Source organism: Globicephala melas, chromosome 11 (assembly GCF_963455315.2).
Source record: "Globicephala melas chromosome 11, mGloMel1.2, whole genome shotgun sequence".
NCBI lineage: Eukaryota > Metazoa > Chordata > Mammalia > Artiodactyla > Delphinidae > Globicephala > Globicephala melas.
The window spans coordinates 89,427,960-89,450,391 of record NC_083324.2 but is presented as its reverse complement, the minus strand read 5'-3'; the positions used below and the strand labels follow the sequence as shown (position 1 = coordinate 89,450,391).

Here is a 22,432-nt window from a genome sequence, read left to right as displayed (position 1 = left end):
ATAAAAAATAAATATATATGGGCTGCACTGAAGTCTGTATTTCTACAAATGCTTTAAAGATTTGCTGGTAGAAACCAGTGATTATGTAACAAGTCGATTTCAAAAATTACACCTCTTACAATTTCTGTACATCCTGATAAGACACTTGAGATCAAGTCACTAAACATCCTTACAATTCAAATAGAAGGAAATTGATTAACTCTCTGCTTAGGGGAAAAAAGAAAAGGATTTATGATGAGAAATCTATACCAATCTTCCCGAATAGTTAGGGAGGCCTAAGTTAAGGAGGTAACACAAATTTGGTGACCGTGAGGTGAAGTACTAATTTATGGTCCTTTGAAATAGAAAGCAGTGTCTGATAGACAGGTGTCTACGCTTGCTTAGCTTGGCTGGGCGGTGAGCAACGAAAGCTAGTGGTTCTCCGCAGCGCACCCGAGGGCCAAAGCTTTTTTTCCCTCCCGGCTCTGCCTTGCTGGTTCTCCCCAGCACCGGCTCTTTGGGGGTCAAGGAAGGTTGGGGGCCCTCCTTCTCACTCTCCAGACCCGGGAGCATCCAATTCCGGTATCGTTGGCGGAGCTCTTGGGCCCCCGCGCCCGGGAGGGAACTGGCCTCCCAGCGAACCGCCCCAGGCATCCGGGCCACCCCCCAGCTCGTCAGTCCGGGTCGCCGGCCCTGTCGCCTAGGCCGAGCGCAAAGACCTCGCGTCGCCGTTTTGGAAAGCGACACAACTCCCAGTTCGGGCGCAGTCCCCGCGACCCGGGTCCTGGCTGGGGCCGCGCCGAGTCCCTAGGACTTTGACGGGTTAGGGCAGGCGACGCCGAGAGCCAAGCCGCCTCCAGCCCTCCCCAGCCCTACCCCAGCGCCGGCTCCAGTGCCCGAGCCCGGCGGCCCAGCGCCGCGCCGCGCCGCGCGGGGAGAGAAGCAGCTGTTCCCAACAGCTGGGGGGCGGCGGCGCAGGGCGCCCCAGGTGCGGCCGCGGCCAATCGCAGGCGTCCGGCCCGCCCCCTCCCCAGCCAGGCGCCGACCCCCGGCCAGCGGGGGAAGGGAGCAGAGAGGGGGAGAGCCGTCCTCGCCACTTGTCTTCCAGCTTCCGCGGCGGGAGGGACGGAACCCGAGCTGAAGCGCGCGGAGTCCCCCGCCCCGGGCTCCGCCGCCTCGCCCCCCGCCCGCCCACCTCCGCGCCCGGACGCTGTCACCGCCGACCCTCCCCGCGCCGCACCCGAGACACCTACCTAATTTCTAGGGAAGAAAAATCTACCTCTAAACGCACCCAGTTCTTCGCTTGAGGACCACCCTCCCTTTTCAGCTTTGGCCTCCCCGCCGGGTGAGTGGAAACCGTTTGCACATCCTACAGAACCGGAGCCTAACCCAGACGATCCGGAGAATTTGTACCGTGACCGGCAGGGGGGGCGGGAGGAGAGAGCGAAGTCAGGTCTCCGGGGCTGCTGGCGACTTCGGCAGCCGCGCGCCCCGCGCCCTCGGCCGACCCCGGCCGCTCGCCCCCGCCTCGCCGCCGTCCTCGCCCCCGGGCTCGCCCGCAGCCCCCGGCGGCCGCGCAAGAGTGCGGGAGACGCGGAGCCGGAGGAGGAGGCGCAGCCGCTGCCCCAGCCGCAGCCGCAGCCGGAGCCGGAGCCCGAGCCGCGGGGCGGGCGCGAAGATGCACACGACCCAGAAGGACACGACGTACACCAAGATCTTCGTCGGGGGGCTACCCTACCACACCACGGACGCCAGCCTGCGCAAGTACTTCGAGGTCTTCGGCGAGATCGAGGAGGCGGTGGTCATCACCGACCGGCAGACGGGCAAGTCCCGGGGCTATGGATTTGTAAGTTGCGCGGATGGGGATGGTGGTGGAGGGGGCGATAAAGAGCTCGGCGGGGAAACAGAGGACCACGGGGGCGGGGAGGGACAGAGTGGCGCTTGGCCCGAGGGGTCGGAGTTGGGAGTGAGGGGCTCGGCGTGGCCGCGCGAGGACCCCAGCGGACGTGACCAGCACTGCCTCTTCGCTCCCGGCTGAACTGAAAGTTTGCGCGCGGCGGAGCTGGGGAGGGAGGGCCGGCGCCTGCCTCGCGGGGTTCCGAGGGGACCGAGAGCGCTGCGGTGTCGGGGGACAGGCGGAGCAGGGGTGGAGGGAGAGAACTGTGATGACTGCCGGATTTGGGGGTGCGGAGGTCTGGGAGGGAGGGGCCGTAGCCCCTAAGAATTGCACTCCCGGGTTGGAGGCTGGTCGTTAAGCGCGCTGTTGCTTTGTAAAAATATGTGTGTCTTCCTGGCATTCCGGCTGGGGCAGGGAGGGGACACCCCAGGAGGTCTGGGGCTTTTCTTCTTATGCCACCCCTCCCCACCCCTTTTTTAATTGCAAAGATGAGTTCTTTTAAAAGATGAACCTCTGGCTCTTTCTTTGCCGAAATGAAAGAGAGCATAGTAACCTTCCTGGAGATTTCAGCGAGCAAATTCATTTGCCGAGGAGCCGGGAGCCCCAGCGTAGGACAATAGCTATTGTCGCTGGGGAGTGTTTGCGGGGTTGGGAACACCGGCCGGATGTGAGGCTAGTCTTTCTTTAAAGCAAACAGTGCCTCTCAGGCCGGGTAGGGACCTGGGGAATGGTCGGCGGAGGGGGAATCTGGAGGAGTTCTAAGACAGAATTCAGGCTTCCAAATCTCTGCTAGGCCCTACTAGCACCCTTAGAACTTTGGGGGGTGAAAAGGCGGTGTTTCTTTCTTTCCTCCTTTCTGTTTTCTTCTTTTGTTTTGTTTTGTTTTGGATGGAGGATCAAGGGATAAGTTCCAGCCCCCCCCCCAAAAAAAAGAAAGAAAGAAAAAGTTTAAGACCCCCCGCCCCTCAGTTTTATTAACAGGAATGACTTCTCCAGTGCGATTGTTGGTTTCTTCAGGGGTTGATTTAGAGCTTTGTGTGTATGTCTGTGTGTGTATGTTGCTAAGGTCACCATGGCTGACCGGGCTGCTGCCGAAAGAGCCTGCAAGGATCCCAACCCCATCATTGATGGCAGGAAGGCCAATGTGAATCTGGCATACTTGGGAGCAAAACCAAGGATCATGCAACCAGGTGAGCAATGTCCCTCGACGCCCCACCCCCAACTAGAGACCCCCCCCCCACTTCTGAATAGAATGAATCCCTGATTGGGAAGACACTAGTTCCCTGAGAATCTGTAGATGTTTAGTAAAGGTGAGCTGTGGCTGGTTATTCTACCAAGGCATTAAAGGTAGATGAGAGTTGTAAACACTCCTTTCCTGACTTGAAATGTACCTGTGGGCAAAAAATAGATCTTGGGGGTCAGTTCAGTTTGCACACACCCAGGCTTGAGCTTGACTCATCTGTTTCCTATATACAATCATAGTTCACTCTCCACTTTCTGGTTTTTAGCCACTTGTAGATCATTCACATGTGGGTGCTATGGGCCAAATGTGTCAACTCCAGCTGGTTATACTTCTTAGTGTTGTCTCTCCTTTTGCCACCCGTTGCCCTGTGTTCAGAGCGGGCAATTCAGCTGGAACACTGAGCCAAGAGAAGCATAGGGGTGGTGGTGCCTGGCTGGTAAATGTTCAAAATAAAGTCCCAGAATATATTAGTAATGAAAGAGGATGAAGAGATTTCATGCACTCCAGGACCCTTATGTCACAGATGAAGAAACTGATGCAGAGATGAGAAGGGGTTTACTTCAAAGTCACATAGCTATTAGTCACCAAAAGGGAGAGAATTTTGTTTATGTGAAAACATGACCTCTTGAATGGTTTACAACACTGCCCTGTGCACGAGCACAAATAATTGTGAATCGACTCTTGAACAAATATAATCTTTTTCTTGGGCATGCAATTTTGAGTAAGTTGTGTACTCTTCATTCTTAAGTCTGTGCATCTGAAATTTTGGAAAGAGGTGGACACTTCAAACAGATTTACTAGGAAACTAGGTTGTCAAGAAAGGGAGTGCATGTGCAAATATTTGTGAGCATTGAAAAACATGTATTTGTCTAATACAGTGTGTGTGTGTGTGTGTGTGTCTGTGTACGCTATCCAGAAAAGAAGAGTTTGTTTTGTGAATTTTTAATACTATAATCTGTAAAATCCAGAACCTTACAAAGCATTGTCCAAAGCATTCCAGAATGTTCCAAATTAAAAAGGCTTTTTTATAGATCATGATTCAGAATTGTAGGAAGATTTGTGACATGTAACTTCATTATCGAGTCCTATTGTTCTTGGTTTCATTCCACAAGAACTTTCTCTATGTCTGATTTTCTAAGGTCTTATTCTGTGTCTGTCAACTAAACTTTGCAGATCATTTTTAGTTTCCACTTGTAGCCTATTAAAATTTTTATTTAGATCAACAACAACATTAGTAAAATGACTTTTAAAAATATGTATACTATTTTCTCTAAAGTATTAAAAGAATGATTACCTTTTCTAAGTGAAAGGTGTGATTGCAATTTATGTGTAGAAGTAATAAATGCCTAACCATGCACAAATAGAGAATGTGGTATGTTTTATTGTTAGGTTTTGCCTTTGGTGTTCAACAGCTTCATCCAGCCCTTATACAAAGACCTTTTGGGTAAGTCAATTCATCAGGCCCTCCTCAGTTTCAATATGGATATCATTTGTTAACCTGCCTCTTTTTTATATCCAGATAAGACCATCATGTCACAGATTATTCCCGGTTATACATATTTATATATGTTTGTGTATTTTGAATGCTGATAAAATAAACATTTTTAGATGAGTCAAGTTATCTGACCAAGTATGCAGCCTCCAAAACAGACACATTTGAGCTCATGATTAACAAAACAAAACAAAACAAAAATACCAGGTATGACTTGTGTACCAGACGATTGTGTCCCAACACCATTACTACTGTTCAACTTGACTCAATTGTATTTATCTCTTTCTAACCTGACAGGGCTCGTATACAGTTAAGCTAACTGATCAGAAGGATACGATGATAAGAGGTGGAATAGTTCTGTTTGGAATTAAACTCTGTAACCAGTAGACTCAGACACACAAGCTCAGATGGTGATTAACGATGCATGGATGTTGCTGTTGTTTTATTTTTCACAATAGTCAGTAGACCTCCGTGTGCTTTATTTTATTTATTACAGTCATGAAGTGGTGTTGATAGCTAAACTGTGTGCTTTTTTACTTATGAAAAGAGCTGTAGTGAAAGTGTTTTCTTTTCCTCGGGGAAGGGGCTCTTTGTGTTTTTGGTTTTGGTGGTGGTGTTGACGGGTGTTGACTTTTGACTTTGCCATGGGAAGCAAAGGGCCTTTTTATTCCTTGCTTTTAAGCTGTAGCCTGTGACTTCCATTTAACCATATTTTTGTAGTGAGTGCTAAATGGTGTGATTTCCCTCTGTGAGAATACAGATTCATCGCTTGCATGTCCTAAGTTTCTGTTTTACTGGGGTGTTTTTCTGGGAATGGGGTTCTTTCTTTGGCAATGTATATCCACTTCTAGGCCTTCTAATGTAAAGGTTCAACAACTCTCATCCGATTTCATTAACACTGGCCAGGTTTTTGAGTAGAGTAGCACTGACTTTCACCTTCAGACCTGACTCAGGTGAACGGCCTGCTTATATTTGTGTTCTGTGGGTTCTGTGATTACCCGCTTTCCTCATCCAAGCTCCCCCAGTTCCCTTCCATTCAGACACGATATGGGTGGGAGATCCCCACCTACCTCAATTTATTCCAAACACCTAGGGTCTGATTTGGCTGTTTTCTACCTGATCAACATGGTTGTGTCTCTAATGCCAGAGATTTACACTCTCTTTTTAAATATTCTAACTGTTTAGAAGTGTTTCATCCTCGACAATAGTTTCTTCTCTAGCTTAGCACCTGAACATCTACATGTGTAACCTGGAAGGTTGGATTCTACCTACAAAGACAGATGTCTACCTTATGTGTCTCCAAGTATAGATCCAAAAAAGTAATAATAATTGGACTCGGAAGAGTCAAGTTATACTTTCCACGAATACCTTCTTTATAACCTTCCCTTTACCATATCGAGATCTCACTTACTGACAACCCTTACTTTTTTTGAAGCCGTAGAAGAGTCTTCTGTCCAATATGATTAGAAAGGGCCTTCGTATACCCATAACGATTTATCAGTGCCACATCCAAACCATTCCGGATACTGATGATAAACAGTGGGCTGATGGGTCCAACTACTTCTGTGGATCCCCCCTCATTAGTCTCGACTATGTTTAAGGTAGAACTGGGGACGAGAACATACATCTTAAGAAGTGATGGTGAACTTAGTCATGATCTCACGTGCATAATCTTGAGACAGTTGTTAATACAGCTAAACTGATCAACCGGTATTAGCATATGAGTAGTTCTCTCTGTGCCAGTGGATGGTACAAAATAAGGCGATGGCACTTTAGTTGGGGAAGCCAAACTAACACAAACGAATCAGGACCTATTATCTGCTAAATTACTTGGTATTATTTTAAGTATAAAAGGAATTCAGAAGAGCAAGAAAATAGGTGAGTTGGAGGAGTTGGACAAGGCTTTGTGAGGACTGGAGCTAGACTTGGACCAGTGGGTAGGTCCTGGACAGGTAAAAGGAAGAAGGGACACGTCTAAAGGGTGTAAGATGAGGGGAGGCTCAGCAAAGGCAAAGAGGAGACAAGACTCAGTGCGTGGAGAAACCAAACTCTTATGGAGGGTCTTGAGAGCTAGAATAGAAATTTGGACAGGCTGTGGTAGTCCTTATAGATCCTTAAGAAAGTAGCACGAGGGCAATAACAACCAGAATAAGATGTGTCATATGGAAATTTTAAATGAAGCATATTTTGATAGTAACCTTTGGTTTTTCATCCCTTCTAATATTAGCTGTCTTTATAAAGGATGGGGATTATTACTGTTTGCATAAATTGTTTGAACTTGATTAGAAATAGATAGCATTCCAAATAGACCAAGCAAGGCTTCTCTTTCTTTTTTAAGGGATTCTTAACACTGCTCTAATTCCCGGAGTCTGTACCTAACAACTCACACCTGGTCATCCTAAATTCTATTTGATGCCACATGTTCTTATTTTTAGGCCTGGAAAGAAGCCTGAGAATTTTTAATCTTACTTGATTTGTTTGAAATTCTAGGAACTATTTTTTTATATGGTCTTTAAATGGCCCCCAGATTACTCTGGGCCTTTAAAGAGAAAAACCTTGGCCTGAAGGAATTTCTGATGTAACACAGTGGGCAGATGTACACAAATTTGTGGATTTGCTAAACAATATCTTATAAATATTTTATATTTGAAAGAATCATTTTCTTATTGAAACGTTGGAGAGGAGAGCCTATGGATCTTGAGTAGAAAATTCTGGGCTAGTTTAGATCAGGTTGAAATACACTTAAATATTTACTTAGTAAATATTTAGCACTTAGTACTTGGTACTTAGCACTTAGTACTCCTTTAAGTGCTAAGTTTAAAGGAGTACTCCTTCAAGTGCTAACCTTAGCACTTAGTACTCCTTTAAGTGCTAAGTTTTACTCTAGTTGTGTTAACGCATAATAAGTATTATACTGTCCACTAAGTGGAGCAGAAGGGACAGTAATTAACATTAACTGAACACCTGCTACTTGCCTGGTACTGATAAGGGATTTACATAAATTATATAATTTAATTATCACAGTAATTATTTGATGAAGGCACTGTTAATGTCCTTTCCATGGGTGAAAAATTGAGATGCAGAGAGGTTAATTAACTTCCCTCAGGGACTACTAAGTGATAGAGTCTGGTTCTAGGTTCCGAATCATGGCCTCCAAAGCCATGTTCTTTCCTCTGTGTCAAGCTGTAGTCTGAAAGACACAACTCAGCTCTCTCTTATAATCTAGTAAGAAAACTGAGAAGCGCCCAGAAGGGCTGTCTATATGGCTTCAGATAAGGCAGAGAGACATCAGGTTGGTGGGATCCAGGAAGTCTTCATGAAAGAGGTAGAAGTTGACCTAGATTTTAAACTATGATGGAGGATAGGGAACTCTTGCAATGAATATATTCCTCACTGTAGGCTCTTCACATAGATAATTTTATTTAATGCACAGCAATTCAGAGTTGGAAATACTAGGATTGGAAATATTAGGTTCATTTCACTTATGAGAAATACATGAGACTAAAAAGGTGAAGCAAATTCCTGAAGGCTTTACACATGGTGAGTGGTAGAGCTAGGATAGATAGGATTGCGATTTCAACAGGTAGAGATGGAGTGAGGATTGGCATCCCTGACAGAGGGATGTCGCGAGCGAAGGTGAAGCTCTAGGTGTGTATGGTATGTCCAGGAAACATTGAGGAGCCCAGCTGACCTGGGTTCAAGGAAAGGTGAGAAGAAATACTGGAAAAAGTATTTTGGAGCCAGAAGTATAAAAGGCCTGGCATGCCAAAGTTTAAGAAGTTTGCACTTAGTTTGGTAGGATGTTAGGGACCTAGGTTACTTTAAACAAGTGAATGAGATGCAGCCTGTGTCAGCAGTTTATGTGATAGGTTGAAAGAGGAAACCCTTTAGGATGTCAAAAGTCACAGAGAGATGCCAGAGGGACCTGAAGAGATAGGAAGAAAAGGAAAACATAGTAAATTTTCTTTGAAAGTTGTCCGAAGTGTCGGCTTTGCTCTGGTGTTTTTATTTCTGCTAGGCATTTACATTCTGTGATTCACTGAGGGAAAGGATGTTGGTAGCTCTCTAGCAGGAGGGAGATTCCCAAATTGCCTTAATGGGCTCCTCAGGCTATTAAAAGAGCTCCTAATACAGGAATTGCTTCAGAAGTGCCGCCTCACCCTTTAGTCCGATTCTGCCTGCCTTCTGAACTATTTTAGTCTCTCCGTGGTCTTCTGGATTCTCCTTTCCCTAAGCCTTAAAAAGTCTAGGGTTTCATTTGCCTGCTAGATAGCTTCCTAACCCTTGCCAGACTTCATATAGGTTTCTGATAGTCTAAGGAACTTTATACTCATTGGTTGGCATTTTCAAGTGAAAACTATTAATGTAAAATAAACGCAGAGACAAGAGTCCTGTAAGCAACGCTGCCTGTGTATCATTTAAAGCATTCTTCATACACACACACACACACACACACACACACTTTTATCCTGCCTTTTTGTAGGCTAAACTTATTTTCAGTTACCACCTTTATTTAGAGATACAAGCCTAGCAGCTGTCGTGTTGTCTTTGGAACTTTGGGAGCACAGGGGTTAATGTTTCAGTATCAGTGAGATTCATACTGGCTGGCCTTTGGAGCTGATAGATGTTTTACTTTGGCCTTATAAAGACATTTTACCCGCTGGAAACCCTTGTCGCATGACAGGATCAAAAATAGCCCGGCTGCAGCCCCTGCTGTCCATCACCACATGTAAACTGGCATGAGTAAGGCTTTCTTATCCGTGTCTGCACATCGTGGACACGGCGGCCTCCAGGGACGGTGTTTCATAAAGCCACACCTGTCGCTCTGAACGAGCCAGTCACCTGACCTGCAGAGAAGTTCTGAGTGTGTGCATGACCACGAGTCTGGTTTCTGACAAGCAATTAAGAACATCTCTAAGTGTCCTCAGAAACACTTGATGACGTCGTTTCTCCTGGCACTGGGAAAGATCTACAAGTCTAGTAAAATTGAGTGTATTTTTATCATTGGGGTCAAAGTTCACTACCCTCTGTGATAAATTCATCTTTTCCATGGATGTTGGTTAATGAGTGCTTTCAGTAAAACTCTGAAAAGGCAAAGCAAAATTTATGTTTTCATAATCTAAATATGAAGTTTTCTGTTTTGAGTTCTTTAAAATTCAAAGATTGTTACTTGTGCTTGTACTTCTTGTAAGCTGCTTTTGGCAACAACCAGATGGCATTATGGTGTCATATTTTTAGAAATACAGGGGGTTTTGATGGAGATTATTCTAAAGAAGGATGAAAATAAATCAGATATTCACAGTAGCGTTTTAACTGGGCAGTTATGAATCGCAAGAGTGAGAACTGAGATGCATGGGTTTTTTAAAATACCTCTTGTGATTTCTTTTTTTTTTAACAAAATTAACTTTTAAGTGAGGCCATTGGAGTGTGTCTTGTATGTGACCTCTGAATGTATCATTTTAGAAGGTACTCAATTTTGTTTCACTTTCTAGAACTTTTGCAGGATAATACACCATAATAGAATTGATTTGTATAAAATATCTACCAGTAAGGAAGATTTAAAACAGATATGCTAATAAATCTATTTCTGTTGAGTTAGAGGATAAAACAAGACTTAGTAGATGCTCAAAAAAAAAAAGTTTCCTTACTCTTATTATGTAATCCTTTTAAGTTGATATTAATTTTAGAAATATTTAGTTGTGTTTCCCTGACCCTACCTTTTCCCTCAACCTCATCATTTCCCCAAAACCCCTTCTGTCTGTCTTGCATAGAGATAAACAAGCTGGCTGACCTTCAGTTGCCTGATAGTCAAACAGGTTTGATTGACCCTTGTGTCTTTATGAATTTAATGGAGAAAAAGAAAGAAAGAAAGACCAAAAGCGTGCTGCACATCTCTTTGGGAATCACTGCCATGAATGTTAATAGCATTTCTGTAGCTTCCCACAACAGCCTCTTGTGATAGAGTGAGCTGCACTACAGTTCGTTTGAGAAGTGTGATTCTGCTGTGTTTACCACACTTGTGATCTTTTAAACTCCTTTTTTATTTTGGCGCCTGCTTCTCTTTTCATTATTATTATCTTTAATAAGGGTGACTGAGGTTGCAGAGAGATTAATGTGTGCTGAGTCTGCATAGCAATTTCCAGTAGGGTTGCCATGATAATAAACATACGGCTTTTGTTGAAATTTACTGTAGTTTTTGAGAAACCGGCCATCACCCTTATAGAATTGAACGATCACAGATTCCCTTTGGATTCCTGGTTTCACGGTTAAGAATTTTTCTATTGTCTAAACCGTTTTCGTTGAACGAACTCACCACAAAATTTTCTCAAGTCTTAACTCAATTCAGCATTTATTAAATACTTCCTCTGTGCGAGGCCCTCCTGAAACTTTATTTTTCCAAACTTTGGCTCCATGCCATTTCTTGGTTCCAAAATGATCCTGAATCAAAATTCTGGCAGGGAGGGTATCCTATTTTCGTTGTTGAATTCCTTCTGGGTCACTCCATGATCTGGGCTCCCGCCAGAGTACTTTCACAGGTGACTGGCAAGTCGATATTGTGGCAACCCTATGCTCATAATAACCACTAAATTTGAGTTTGGTCTGATCTCGGAAGAAGCCATGCTCCAGGCAGGAGGCAACTCCTGCCTGACTCTGTTTTCCGTTTCTCGACAGGATACCTGCCCACTATGTCTATCCGCAGGCTTTTGTGCAGCCTGGAGTGGTCATCCCGCACGTCCAGCCGACCGCAGCGGCCGCCTCCACCGCACCTTACATTGACTACACGGGAGCCGCGTACGCACAGTACTCGGCGGCCGCCGCAGCGGCCGCCGCCGCCGCCGCCTACGACCAGTACCCGTACGCAGCCTCCCCGGCTGCCGCTGGCTACGTCACGGCCGGGGGCTACGGCTACGCGGTGCAGCAGCCAATCACCGCCGCCGCACCTGGGACCGCGGCCGCCGCCGCCGCCGCAGCTGCCGCCGCCGCTGCCTTTGGCCAGTATCAGCCTCAGCAGCTGCAAACAGATCGGATGCAATAGGCCAGAACCTGATCAAAGTCGAATTGTTTCCTCTTTCCCTCCCGATTTCCCAATTTTCAGTAGCTAATAAGAGTTAACATTGACTTAACAGCTTTAAAAAAAAAAAAAAAAGCTATGCTATTGTGAAGCAGAATTATGATGATTATTTTTTTTAATACTCCAGTAGTAGTTCTAGACGTGAAAGAGATGAGAATGAGGGGGGGAGTGGGCGCAGTTTTGGAAGTCAATCCCAAAGAGCCTGAGTAAGTAAAAGGCCGCGACGAAACGGTGGCAGGAGGAACAATGGAACTTCACTTTTATAACGGGATTTTTACTTTTGCTCTTTTTATAGTATCAGGGAAGCAAACTGCCTTTTACCAGTTAGAAAATGCTATTTGAATCCAGTTGAACCAGGGAATACAGAGTGAGCAATATGTAGCTTGAATTACATTTAAAAGCAGATTTTTTTAAAAAAAATGGTGAAAGCACTGATTGTCAGTTTTAGCAGTCACTACGGCCTAGAGAACTTTTTCAAGAAGGTAATGTTCTTACTCTCAAAAATGGGCATCGAACAATCAGTCTAGGAGCATGGCAGTGGGTGAAATGGTGGACAGGCACCAAAGCTATTTTCTCATCTACCCAGTGGATGAGTGGGACTGTGAAACAAGTGATGTGGAATGAATGGGTGCAACAGCTGTACAGACAATCAATAACACACACAGTTCTGGAAAGAACACATCACTTGTGCTTGTTTGATGAGCTTGTCACATTCTAATCCCTCTCCCCATCCTGTTTCAATTTTGGGAAACTTGTATCTGCTGGTGTCAGCAATTCTGATTCTGAAATAGGATCAGGCTTTTACTACAACAGCCTTCTCTTTCTATTTATTGTGTCGACTCGTGGCTTAATGATTAAAGGCGGGCAAAGTTTGCAGACTCTAAACCCTTAAGAACTGTCTTAAGGACATTTATTTTTTTCCCTTTTTAAATAATTTTACACTTTTTAGTATCTATTTCAGAGTCATATTTAAAACTATTTATTAGTGAATACAGTACATGAGACAACAAGGTTACTGAGATTACAATTCTTCAACAATTAATGATAATGTGGTTTATACTGTGCCTTAATAGTAATGCTATTTAAGATATTTATTTTTAAGTTTTACTATGCTGCACTCTAAAGAAAGGAACTTTAGATGTGACACTGTAAAATTATGTATTCATCTCATGGCATAAATTATTTAGTAGGTCTAGATGTAGCATATTAAATATTAACCTATTCAACTAAAGATGTTGACTTGGATTTATTTAAATTCATATGTGCACTGTATAAGAGAGTACTCTTACATTAACACATTTTAGTTTATTTTAGTTTTTAGGGTTTTTTTTTTAATTTTTAACAGGACCTATTGCTAGTTTCATGCTTCCTTCTCTGATTTTTGCTTGTGTAGCTCTCATTTATTGGTACTTCATTAGTTTAACACTCTTCTTATGTAGTTTATGTAGTTTTTAAATGCTGCTTTACATTTTTCTTCTGAAACTGCAATACTTGCAATTTTTATTCTTAAAGTAAATTGAATACTATTTTACACTGTATTGGATTTTTATACTTGAACAATTTCATACAAGGGAAGACAGGTTAGCATTTTTATGGACTTTCTCCATTATCACTGGATTTACTTTAAGTATTCCCATACTAGACAGTGTTATGTAATGTAGACATGACTCTCCTGTGCAAATTATTTATTCATTGTGTATATTGCTTTATAACATTTCAGATCTTCTAATCTATTCACTTGTATTAAATATAATTTTTAAAAACTTTTGTTGCATTGGTTGTTTCTAATTTTGTTGTAAAAGTGGAATGATTTCTCCTTTTAACTAGAATTAATGGCTGTGATTTACAGGTAACATTTTCAGTGAGCAGAAAGCTTCCCAGATGCCCTGCTTTTATACCTTTTAAGTAAATTTCATTAACTCAGTATCTGCGTTACATTTAGCAAATGATATAGGTCCTCCCCCAATAGTGAACCCTAAAGGACGATTCATGGCAGTGATACTTGGTTACCTGAAGGTTGCTTGGAAGGAGTGGGCTGTGGAGGGGAACAGTCAACTCGAAGCTGGGGTAGCACAGTGATGCTGGGATCAGGTAAACTGAGCTTTGGTGCTAGCCTGTACCAGGTACTAGCAACGTGAATGGAACACGTTGCTTTTTGTAGTTCACTTTTGGGGTGAGGTTTTTACTGATTTCTCGTCTATCATGTTGGACGGTACTACCTATCTTACATGGTTATTTAAGTATTAAAGTATATCAACTACTTGGCACAGTCAAATATATTACTATTTATCTAGATAAATGATTACTGGTAGCACTTGTTGTAATGCCCTATAGTGAAAGCTAACCAAAGAGGAAGTCACCTCTTGGAATGTTTCTATTTTTTAATTTTTGTCCACAATGATGTGTCCATATCTAATAATGTGTGTCTTAGAACATCAAATGAATGACTGTCATATTGTCTTAAAGTATACATGTTATGTTAATTATGGAATGGATTGTCTGTTGGTCCCTTGGTCTTAATATTTCCCAAATGCATGATATGATATCTTTTATTGAATTCCATTAGTTTTCAAAAATTATAAGCAGCAGAAAGTTATAATAACAGATTCCATCATGCTTTCTATTTTTGTTTGTTTGTTTGTTTTTGGCCTCACGGCATGTGGGATCTTAGTTCCCTGACCAGGGATGGAACTGGTGTCCGCTGCATTGGAAGCACGGAATCAAAACTGCTGGACCACCAGGGAGGTCCCAGACTTTGTACTTGATGATAACTATCATCCTATTTAGAGCCATCATCATCTCCAACCTTAACTGCCTTTAATTTTCCAAAGAAAATAGATACCACCATATCCCTGGGGAGAGATTTTATTGCACCCCAAGGTATTATCTTGGATCAGTAAAATAATATTCTAAGTTACTTAATTCAGCCAATGCATCAATGATTATTTCAAAAGACAAGTTCAACATTTAATGTTTCAGATTTACAAAAGGTCACTTTTGTCCTCTGTAAGTCATGTATTGATTGCTGAGCTTTAAAATGAAACATTATTTGATTTATCGATTAAAAATAGGTTCTGGGAAAAGCTTGTCAGAAATAGCCATACTCAGGGAAGTCAAAAGTCCATGGATCCCTGACTATACCTTTCTTGGAGGTATTTACTGATCAATATTAGCAGTTATAGAGAGGGCGAGATTTTGACTTTATAATGCTAAAGCATGTATTTTTAAAATAAATAAAAGTTCTTAATTTCTAATGAAGAGGGGAGAGTACCCATGACACAATGTCTACCTTGGTCAGGAGGTTAGTTGTATTTGTAGAGTCGGAGAAGGCAATGGTCTGAGATCCAAATTGCTGGCTAAGTTCTGGTTTCTTTACTTACGAGCAGGGTGATCTTGAACCCTTCTGTCCTGGTAACGTGTAAGCTGATAGTACTCAACATAGTTGATTTGTTTACCTCTCAGACTGTACTGATCAAATGAGTTAACTGATATGAGAGCATTTTAGAAATTCTGAACTATTAGGCAGATGGAAATTATACTGTGGGAATATATACAATATTAATTTGGAAATTGACCTCAGCAGTTGTCTGGTATGAAATGATCCTCCCAAAAGAGGACAAAAGTATCTCACGATGTTACCTTCGTTCTGTCCCAACCAAGTCACAGCTAAACTTGCTGTACAGCAAGAGCAGCACAAAAATCACATTGAAAGATGGAGAGATTGCTCAGGGGAAGGAAGGGGAGAGGAGAAGATTATGGAATATATTTCTCTCACAGGGGAACTATATTTAGCTCCTTCCTCACTCCTGTCAAATATTGTTCTTCTTAATTCCCTCTGAGGCTTGAAAGTGTTCATTAAGATGACAGCCTGAAGTTTGCAGGGGCAGAGGTACAGAGGAACCAAAAAATAAATAAATGCATTTTCATGCTTACTTTTGTCCTCTCTTTTCCTTCAAGAGTTCCAGGCTGTTTCCATGGAAATTCTTACTTTGTTTTGCTTAAGCACTTCATACAGAAGAGGTTTCATTTTGGATATTTGTTCTGAGTTGAATTTTAGAAGTTCAGTAATGATTTTAGCTAAGTCATTTACATTCCAGACTTTGAAATCTCAATCGTAAATCAAAATGAGAAGGATATCAGACAATACATGCATGTATAAGCACTTTAGAAATTTTAGATAAGAAAAAGGATTTTTAGCTTTGATATCATAAATTAGTTCTGTCTCAAAATTGCACAGCATTTGGTCATTCTTGACCAACTTATTCAGAAAGTACCCTTCTTTCCAGTCACTTGACTCCCAGAAGATGAATGCAATTATTTTTTAAATTCAAGTTGCTACCACTAAACTATCAATATAGTTTAAGTGAGTTGGAGGCTGTGCATTGTCTTCCATTTTTCCACACTTAGAGGTCATTCTGATTACATCATAACAGGAATTGAGTAGCAATCATTATTTCTTTTCATTTAAAAGTTCAGATAATGTGTTCCTAAAAGGACAGATATCTCAGACTGACTTCCAAAATGAGCGTGAAATACAAAAACATAGTTTTGCCAAGTAGAAAGTTGTGGTTTAGCTCTATTTTTAAACTATGTTCATCTGAACATAAACTGTGTCCCAACCAGGTATGAACTTGTTTACTTTCTGAATACTCTCTTAGCTGTGCCACCTGTGCCGTAGGTGCCTCAGGTGAGGCGAAGGAGATAGAGAAGATGCCTTTGGAGAGTCTTAGAGTACGCGCTTCCATCCTGCATTTGCTTATGTACATTTTGAAATTTGAGAAAAGAGTGATGTGCAAAGGAAGTAGAAGAAAATAATGAAGAAAAGAAACAAGCTTCCCTGAAAAACAAGTGAAAGGGGAGGAGATGAAGGAGTGGGGGTCACGTGGGCTGGATCGCACGAGGTGAGGACTTGCCGCTAAGGGGGCTGCTGTGGGCAAGAGCCGGAGAGGGGCTGGCTGGGTGGCAGGAGACTTCATCTGGGGGTGAGAGGGTGGGGGGTCATTTAAAGGACACGAATTAGATATCTAGTTTTCTAGTTAAATAAAAGACAGGACAACAGCTGAATTTTTGAACTATGCTTGCAAGGTTTAGATGTTTAAGAAAAAGGAGTATATTTTTTGTAACTGAAAGCTGGTAGAAACAGACAATTATGGTGCCTTTGGTAGGATCAGATAGAGCTTCATCAGGGCCCTTGGGCCTCCAGGGATAAGGAACAGTGGAATTCTTTGATCTATCCTCACTTTCCATTTTAAGCAGACAAGCGAGTCAGAAAAGAGAGGAGGAAGATTAAAGAAAATGTACTTACCTTGCTAACCAGTATACTTTCCTTCTACGTATGAAAAGGTCATTTGTGGCTGAGAAAGGTGAGCTCTTCGCATCGGTGTTTGCACGTGCTTTGCTGCTTCTGCCTCGATGCGATGCTGGTCGCTCCCGTTGATGGGCCTTTGGAGAAATAACAGCAAGTTTGCAAAGGGATGCGAGGGAAGCGGCCTGCACCACTAACCACACACCGTGTACCAGGTGCGTGTACGTAATCCTCATTAAACATAAGGTAAGCAGTGGTATCCCCATCGAGCAGTAAGCAGCCTGCCCAAAGCCACAAATTCAGCATGGTGCAGAACCGGGATTTCAGGTTGGGGTGGCCTGAAAACACATCCTCTGTACCCACCACCTCAACACACTGCTTCCTGACCCTGTTCTTTCTAGTGAACCCTATGCGCTTCCCCTGGGTTCCTTAGCACCTGTCCTCAATCTCCTGTGACATATGAGCAAGTGACCACTGAATTAGTGGAGGCAAAATTCCTGCACGTAGGTATGAATTCTGAGAAGAATGGGGGTAGAAGATCCCAGGGGGCTGAGGAAGCTTTCAGCGTTGCTCTGAACATGTTTGATTCATTCCCAATTACAACCGAATCCACTCTTTGGACCTTTAGCCTGACATCTAACTGTACTTTCTGTACCTGCTTATCAGTGGGGAACCATATTAAAAAATTTAATGCCGATTTTCTGCACTATTGCTACTTCATCAATAATATTTTTAAAACACTCCCCATAGAGAACAAACTAGTGGTTATTACTGATGGGGAGAGGGGAAGGGGGAGGGGCAACATAGGAATAATCGTTTAAGGGGTACAAACTACTATGTATAAAATAAATAAGCTACAGGATATACTGCCCAGCACAGGAAATACAGCCAATATTTTATAGTAACTATAAATGGAGTAGAATCTTTTAAAATTGTGAAACACTGTGTTATACAGGTGAAACATACAATATTGCAATCAACTATACCTCAATTAAATTAATTAATTAATTAAATAAAAACACTCCGTATGCTTATCATTGATCGTGATCAACAATGTGCTTGGCATAAACCAATGCCCGATGGAAAGGTAATACACTGGGAGAGTGGAACTGGCCAAGTGGGAAGCTGAAGCAAGTGTCTGAATCCCCCTCTGAATTCTCAGAGGGAGATTTTAGGTACAAAATCTTACCTCACGACAGCCTCTTCAATAAGTGGTGCTGAGAAGACTGGACAGCAACATGTAAAAGAATGGAATTAGAACACTCCCTAACACCATACACAAGAATAAACTCAAAATGGATTGAAGACCTAAATGTCAGGCCAGACACTATCAAACTCTTAGAGGAAAACATAGGCAGAACACTCTATGACATAAATCACAGCAAGATCCTTTTTGACCCACCTCCTAGAGAAATGAAAATAAAAATAAACAAATGGGACTTAGTGAAACTTAAAAGCTTTTGCACAGCAAAGGAAACCACAAACGACGAAAAGACGGCCCTCAGAATGGGAGAAAGTATTTCCAAATGAAGCAACTAACAAAGGATTAATCTCCAAAATTTACAAGCAGCTCGTGCAGCTCAATATCAAAAAAACAACCCAATCCAAAAATGGGCAGAAGACCTAAATAGACATTTCTCCAAAGAAGATATACAGACTGCCAACAGACACATGAAAGAATGCTCAACATCATTAATCATTAGAGAAATGCAAATCAAAACTACAATGAGGTATCACCTCACACCAGTCAGAATGGCCATCATCAAAACACCTACAAACAATAAATGCTGGAGAGGGTGTGGAGAAAAGGGAACCCTCTTGCACTGTCGGTGGGAATGTAAATTGATACAGCCACTATGGAGAACAGTATGGAAGTTCCTTGAAAAACTAAAACTAGAACTACCATATGACCCAGCAATCCCACTACTGGGCATATACCCTGAGAAAAACATAATTCAAAAAGAGTCATGTACCACAATGTTCATTGCAGCTCTATTTACAATAGCCAGGACATGGAAGCAACCTAAGTGTCCATCAACAGATGAATGGATAAAGAAGATGTGGCACATATATACAATGGAATATTACTCAGCCATAAAAAGAAACGAAACTGAGTTATTTGTAGTGAGGTGGATGGACCCAGAGTCTGTCATACAGAGTGAAGTAAGTCAGAAAGAGAAAAACAAATACTGTATGCTAACACATATATGTGGAACCTAAAAAAAAAAAAGGTGAACCTAGAGGCAGGACAGGAATAAAGATGCAGACGTAGAGAATGGACTTGAGGACATGGGGAGGGGGAAGGATGAGCTGGGACGAAGTGAGGCAGTGGCATGGACATGTATACACTACCAAACGTAAGGTAGATAGCTAGTGGGAAGCAGCCTCATAGCACAGGGAGATCAGCTCGGTGCTTTGTGACCACCTAGCGGGGTGGGATAGGGAGGGTGGGAGGGAGACACAAGAGGGAAGGGATATGGGGATATATGTATACGTATAGCTTTGATTCACTTTGTTATAAAGCAGAAACTAACACACACACACACACACACACACACAATCTTACCTCACAGATCCTTTGATTGGTGCTTTCCCTGCAGCCCCTGCTGTCACTTTCAAAGAGTCATTCTGTGTCAGAAAAGAAATACTGATAGATCTGTATCAGAAAAGGAATACTGATAATAGTCAACATCAAACTGAACACTCTTCTGTTTATTACCATTGTACACTTCTTTAAATGTCTAGATTTTTGGCTACTGTTTACTGGGCATCCACTTATGCCAGACACTGCATACATTATTTTTTTTCTTTTCTTCTTTTAATTGAAGTATAGTTGCCATACAATATTATATGTTACAGATGTACAATATAATGATTCACAATTTTTAAAGGTTTTACTCCATTTATAGCTATTATAAAATATTGGCATTATTCCCCATGTTGTACAATAAACCCTTGTATCGATTTTATACAGAATAGTTTGTACCTCTTACTCTCCTACCCCTATCTTGCCTTTCCCCTCTTCCCTCTCTCCACTGGTACCCACTAGTTTGTTCTCTTATCTGTGTATCTGCTTCTTTTCTGTTTTACTCACTAGTTTGTTGTATTTTTTTTAGATCCCAGGTATAAGTGATATCACACAGTATTTGTCTTTCGCTGATTTATTTCACTTAGCATAATGCCCTCCAAGTCCATCCATGTTGGCATTATTTCATTCTTTTTTATGGCTGAGTAGCATTCCATTGTATATATATATCATCTTCTTTATCCATTCCCCTGTTGATGGCCACTTAGGTTGCTTCCATGTCTTGGCAATTGTAAGTAACTGCATACATTATCTTAAATCCTCACAGCCTCACTATAGACTTGGCATTATTATCTTCACTTGACGTGGAGGCTAATGTAGTTTGCCTAAAGTCATAACTGAAGGTGGTAGAACTGTAAGTTGAAACCCAGGTCTGGATGATGCCAAAGACTAACTGCCACTGGATTATTTTAGCAGTCTCTTTCTGTGTCACTAGGAATTGTCTCAGAAATTCTAAGGCAAGTTTAACAAACATGATTTCAATTCTATAGACCCTTCAAAAGCAAATTTAAGGACTCCAAGGCAAGTTATTTACATGATTAAAATGCTTAAAAATATATAAAGATATACAGAAAGATAGCATAGCACAAATTCCTCTGTGCTCATTTTCTGAATTTAATTTCTGTTGTCAACATTTATGTAGTCACAGTACTAAGGGTTATAATGACTATTTGGTCATCTTGACCTCTTTCCACTTATGCTGTTTTGGGAAAAGTGTTATACTGTGATTTATTATTGTAGTAAAATATAAAATTGAATGAGTATATGTCAAAGAGTGCCAAATAATTATAAACTTTTAATAATGCCAATCTTAATAATAATAACATGGGATTTAAATGTAGGGTATAGTTATTAAAGATGTGTGATTCAAGTCATCTCCATGAATGAGCTTGAGTAGGGAGCTTGACTGTCTCAATGCCAGTTAAGAAAAGATTAAGGAGGAAAGGAGAACTTGAAGAAGAAATAGCACGGGAGACAGGAGCCATAGCAGCTTGGGAAGGGCTGAATGGGAGGTACACACAGGGTCTTCACTTGGAGTCTAAGGAGTGAGACTGACCAGTGAAAGAAGTCCCTGTGCTTGCCCCTCAAGCACACATGTGGAATTGCTTTATGTCCTGGGCATACCGGGAATCTTGATAATTCACACTTTCATAACAGCTGCATTTCTTATCATCTTTGGCATATTTCTTCAGATTGCACAAAACTCTTATCTTGCAAACATTCTCGCTCTGGACTGCTGTCTCTTTCAGCTGCTTAGAAGCCGCGTCCCTTAAATCTCCCAGCTGTCTGTCTTACCTTTCAGCCCTCGCTTCCTTTATCTGATATTTTTTTAATCTTTCCCAGCTGCCACTTCTGGCACAGTAGTTGTCTCTCGGTTCTCTCAGAGTGAGACATTTCAGCACACCGATGTGGGGAGGGAACGTAACCATTATAAAAATGCATTTGCAAACTTAGCCCTGAAATCTATGAAGAAAAAAAATCATCTCAGCATTCCTACAACCTGTGCACTGCATGAATCAACTCATGCATTTCTGCAAGGATGAGACACTTAAGAGGCTTGCACAGGAAATGCCAGAGAGAACCACAGGGCACTTAATTGTTCAAAACAAGAGATTTCTCCCCTTAGAAATGCACATTCTCTGCGGCAGCAGACTCACCAAGCTTATGTAACACCCTCTCGGTTGGATAAAATGTTTACTGGCATCCCCACTGTGTACAGAAAGGTAAATGCTACAAGCTGGTGACAAATTTCACTTCGTATTGGAAACTCTTTGGTTTCACTTGCCTATCACCAATACCTGTAGTTGATTCTAAGCTTTTGTAATCAATGTGATTGTCATGCCTCAGGGTAATTCTTTTGAGAGAATTTTAGTGGTTCTGTGGGGTTACCAGATTTTCTTAACATGATGCATTCTGAGTGATTAAGAGAAAAAATATAATTTTAGTTTGAGGGTCTTTTAAAATAAATTATGTAATAAGGGCTTGAGGACCTCTGAAAACTTTGGGGATGCCACACTGCTAGGCACAGCTAGGAGCGTCTGGCTCAGCAGCTGTCACTCATTTATTCCCACTCAAGGAATGCTCCAAAAGTAAGATGTCCTGGGTAATCCCCTGGTTCTCTGTGGGGTTGGCCAATATTACTCTCTTCTATATTAACCTCGGAAATTTGAACAAATCTGTTAAGCTATCGTTGTGTTGCTAGTATGCTATTAAGAGTATTATTCCAAAGAATGATATCAACCAATATCGAAGGTAAATCTCTTGCTTGTACAGAAATACATACCCACTATGCTTTGAAGTAAATGGGAACTTTTTGTATACCTAATTAAGTACAGGTTCTTGAGATGAGGGGAAAATC

The 22,432-nt window shown here is 42.1% G+C and overlaps 1 protein-coding gene across 2 annotated transcripts; it reads left to right on the top strand.

Annotated features, from left to right (window-relative positions):
* Positions 1-1,264: 1,264 nt before the first annotated feature.
* On the top strand, positions 1,265-13,902 carry RBM24 (RNA binding motif protein 24). Of its 2 annotated transcripts, none has more exons than XM_030881344.3 (4): positions 1,265-1,825; positions 2,943-3,066; positions 4,509-4,563; positions 11,284-13,902. In XM_030881344.3, the coding sequence occupies exons 1-4, from the start codon at positions 1,658-1,660 to the stop codon at positions 11,645-11,647; spliced, it is 711 nt and encodes a 236-aa protein (XP_030737204.1). In that variant the 5' UTR covers positions 1,265-1,657; the 3' UTR covers positions 11,648-13,902. The 2 variants fall into 2 exon arrangements, with proteins under 2 accessions (XP_030737204.1, XP_060164273.1); XM_060308290.1 differs by lacking the exon at positions 1,265-1,825 and adding an exon at positions 1,926-2,024.
* The last annotated feature ends 8,530 nt before the right edge of the window (positions 13,903-22,432 follow it).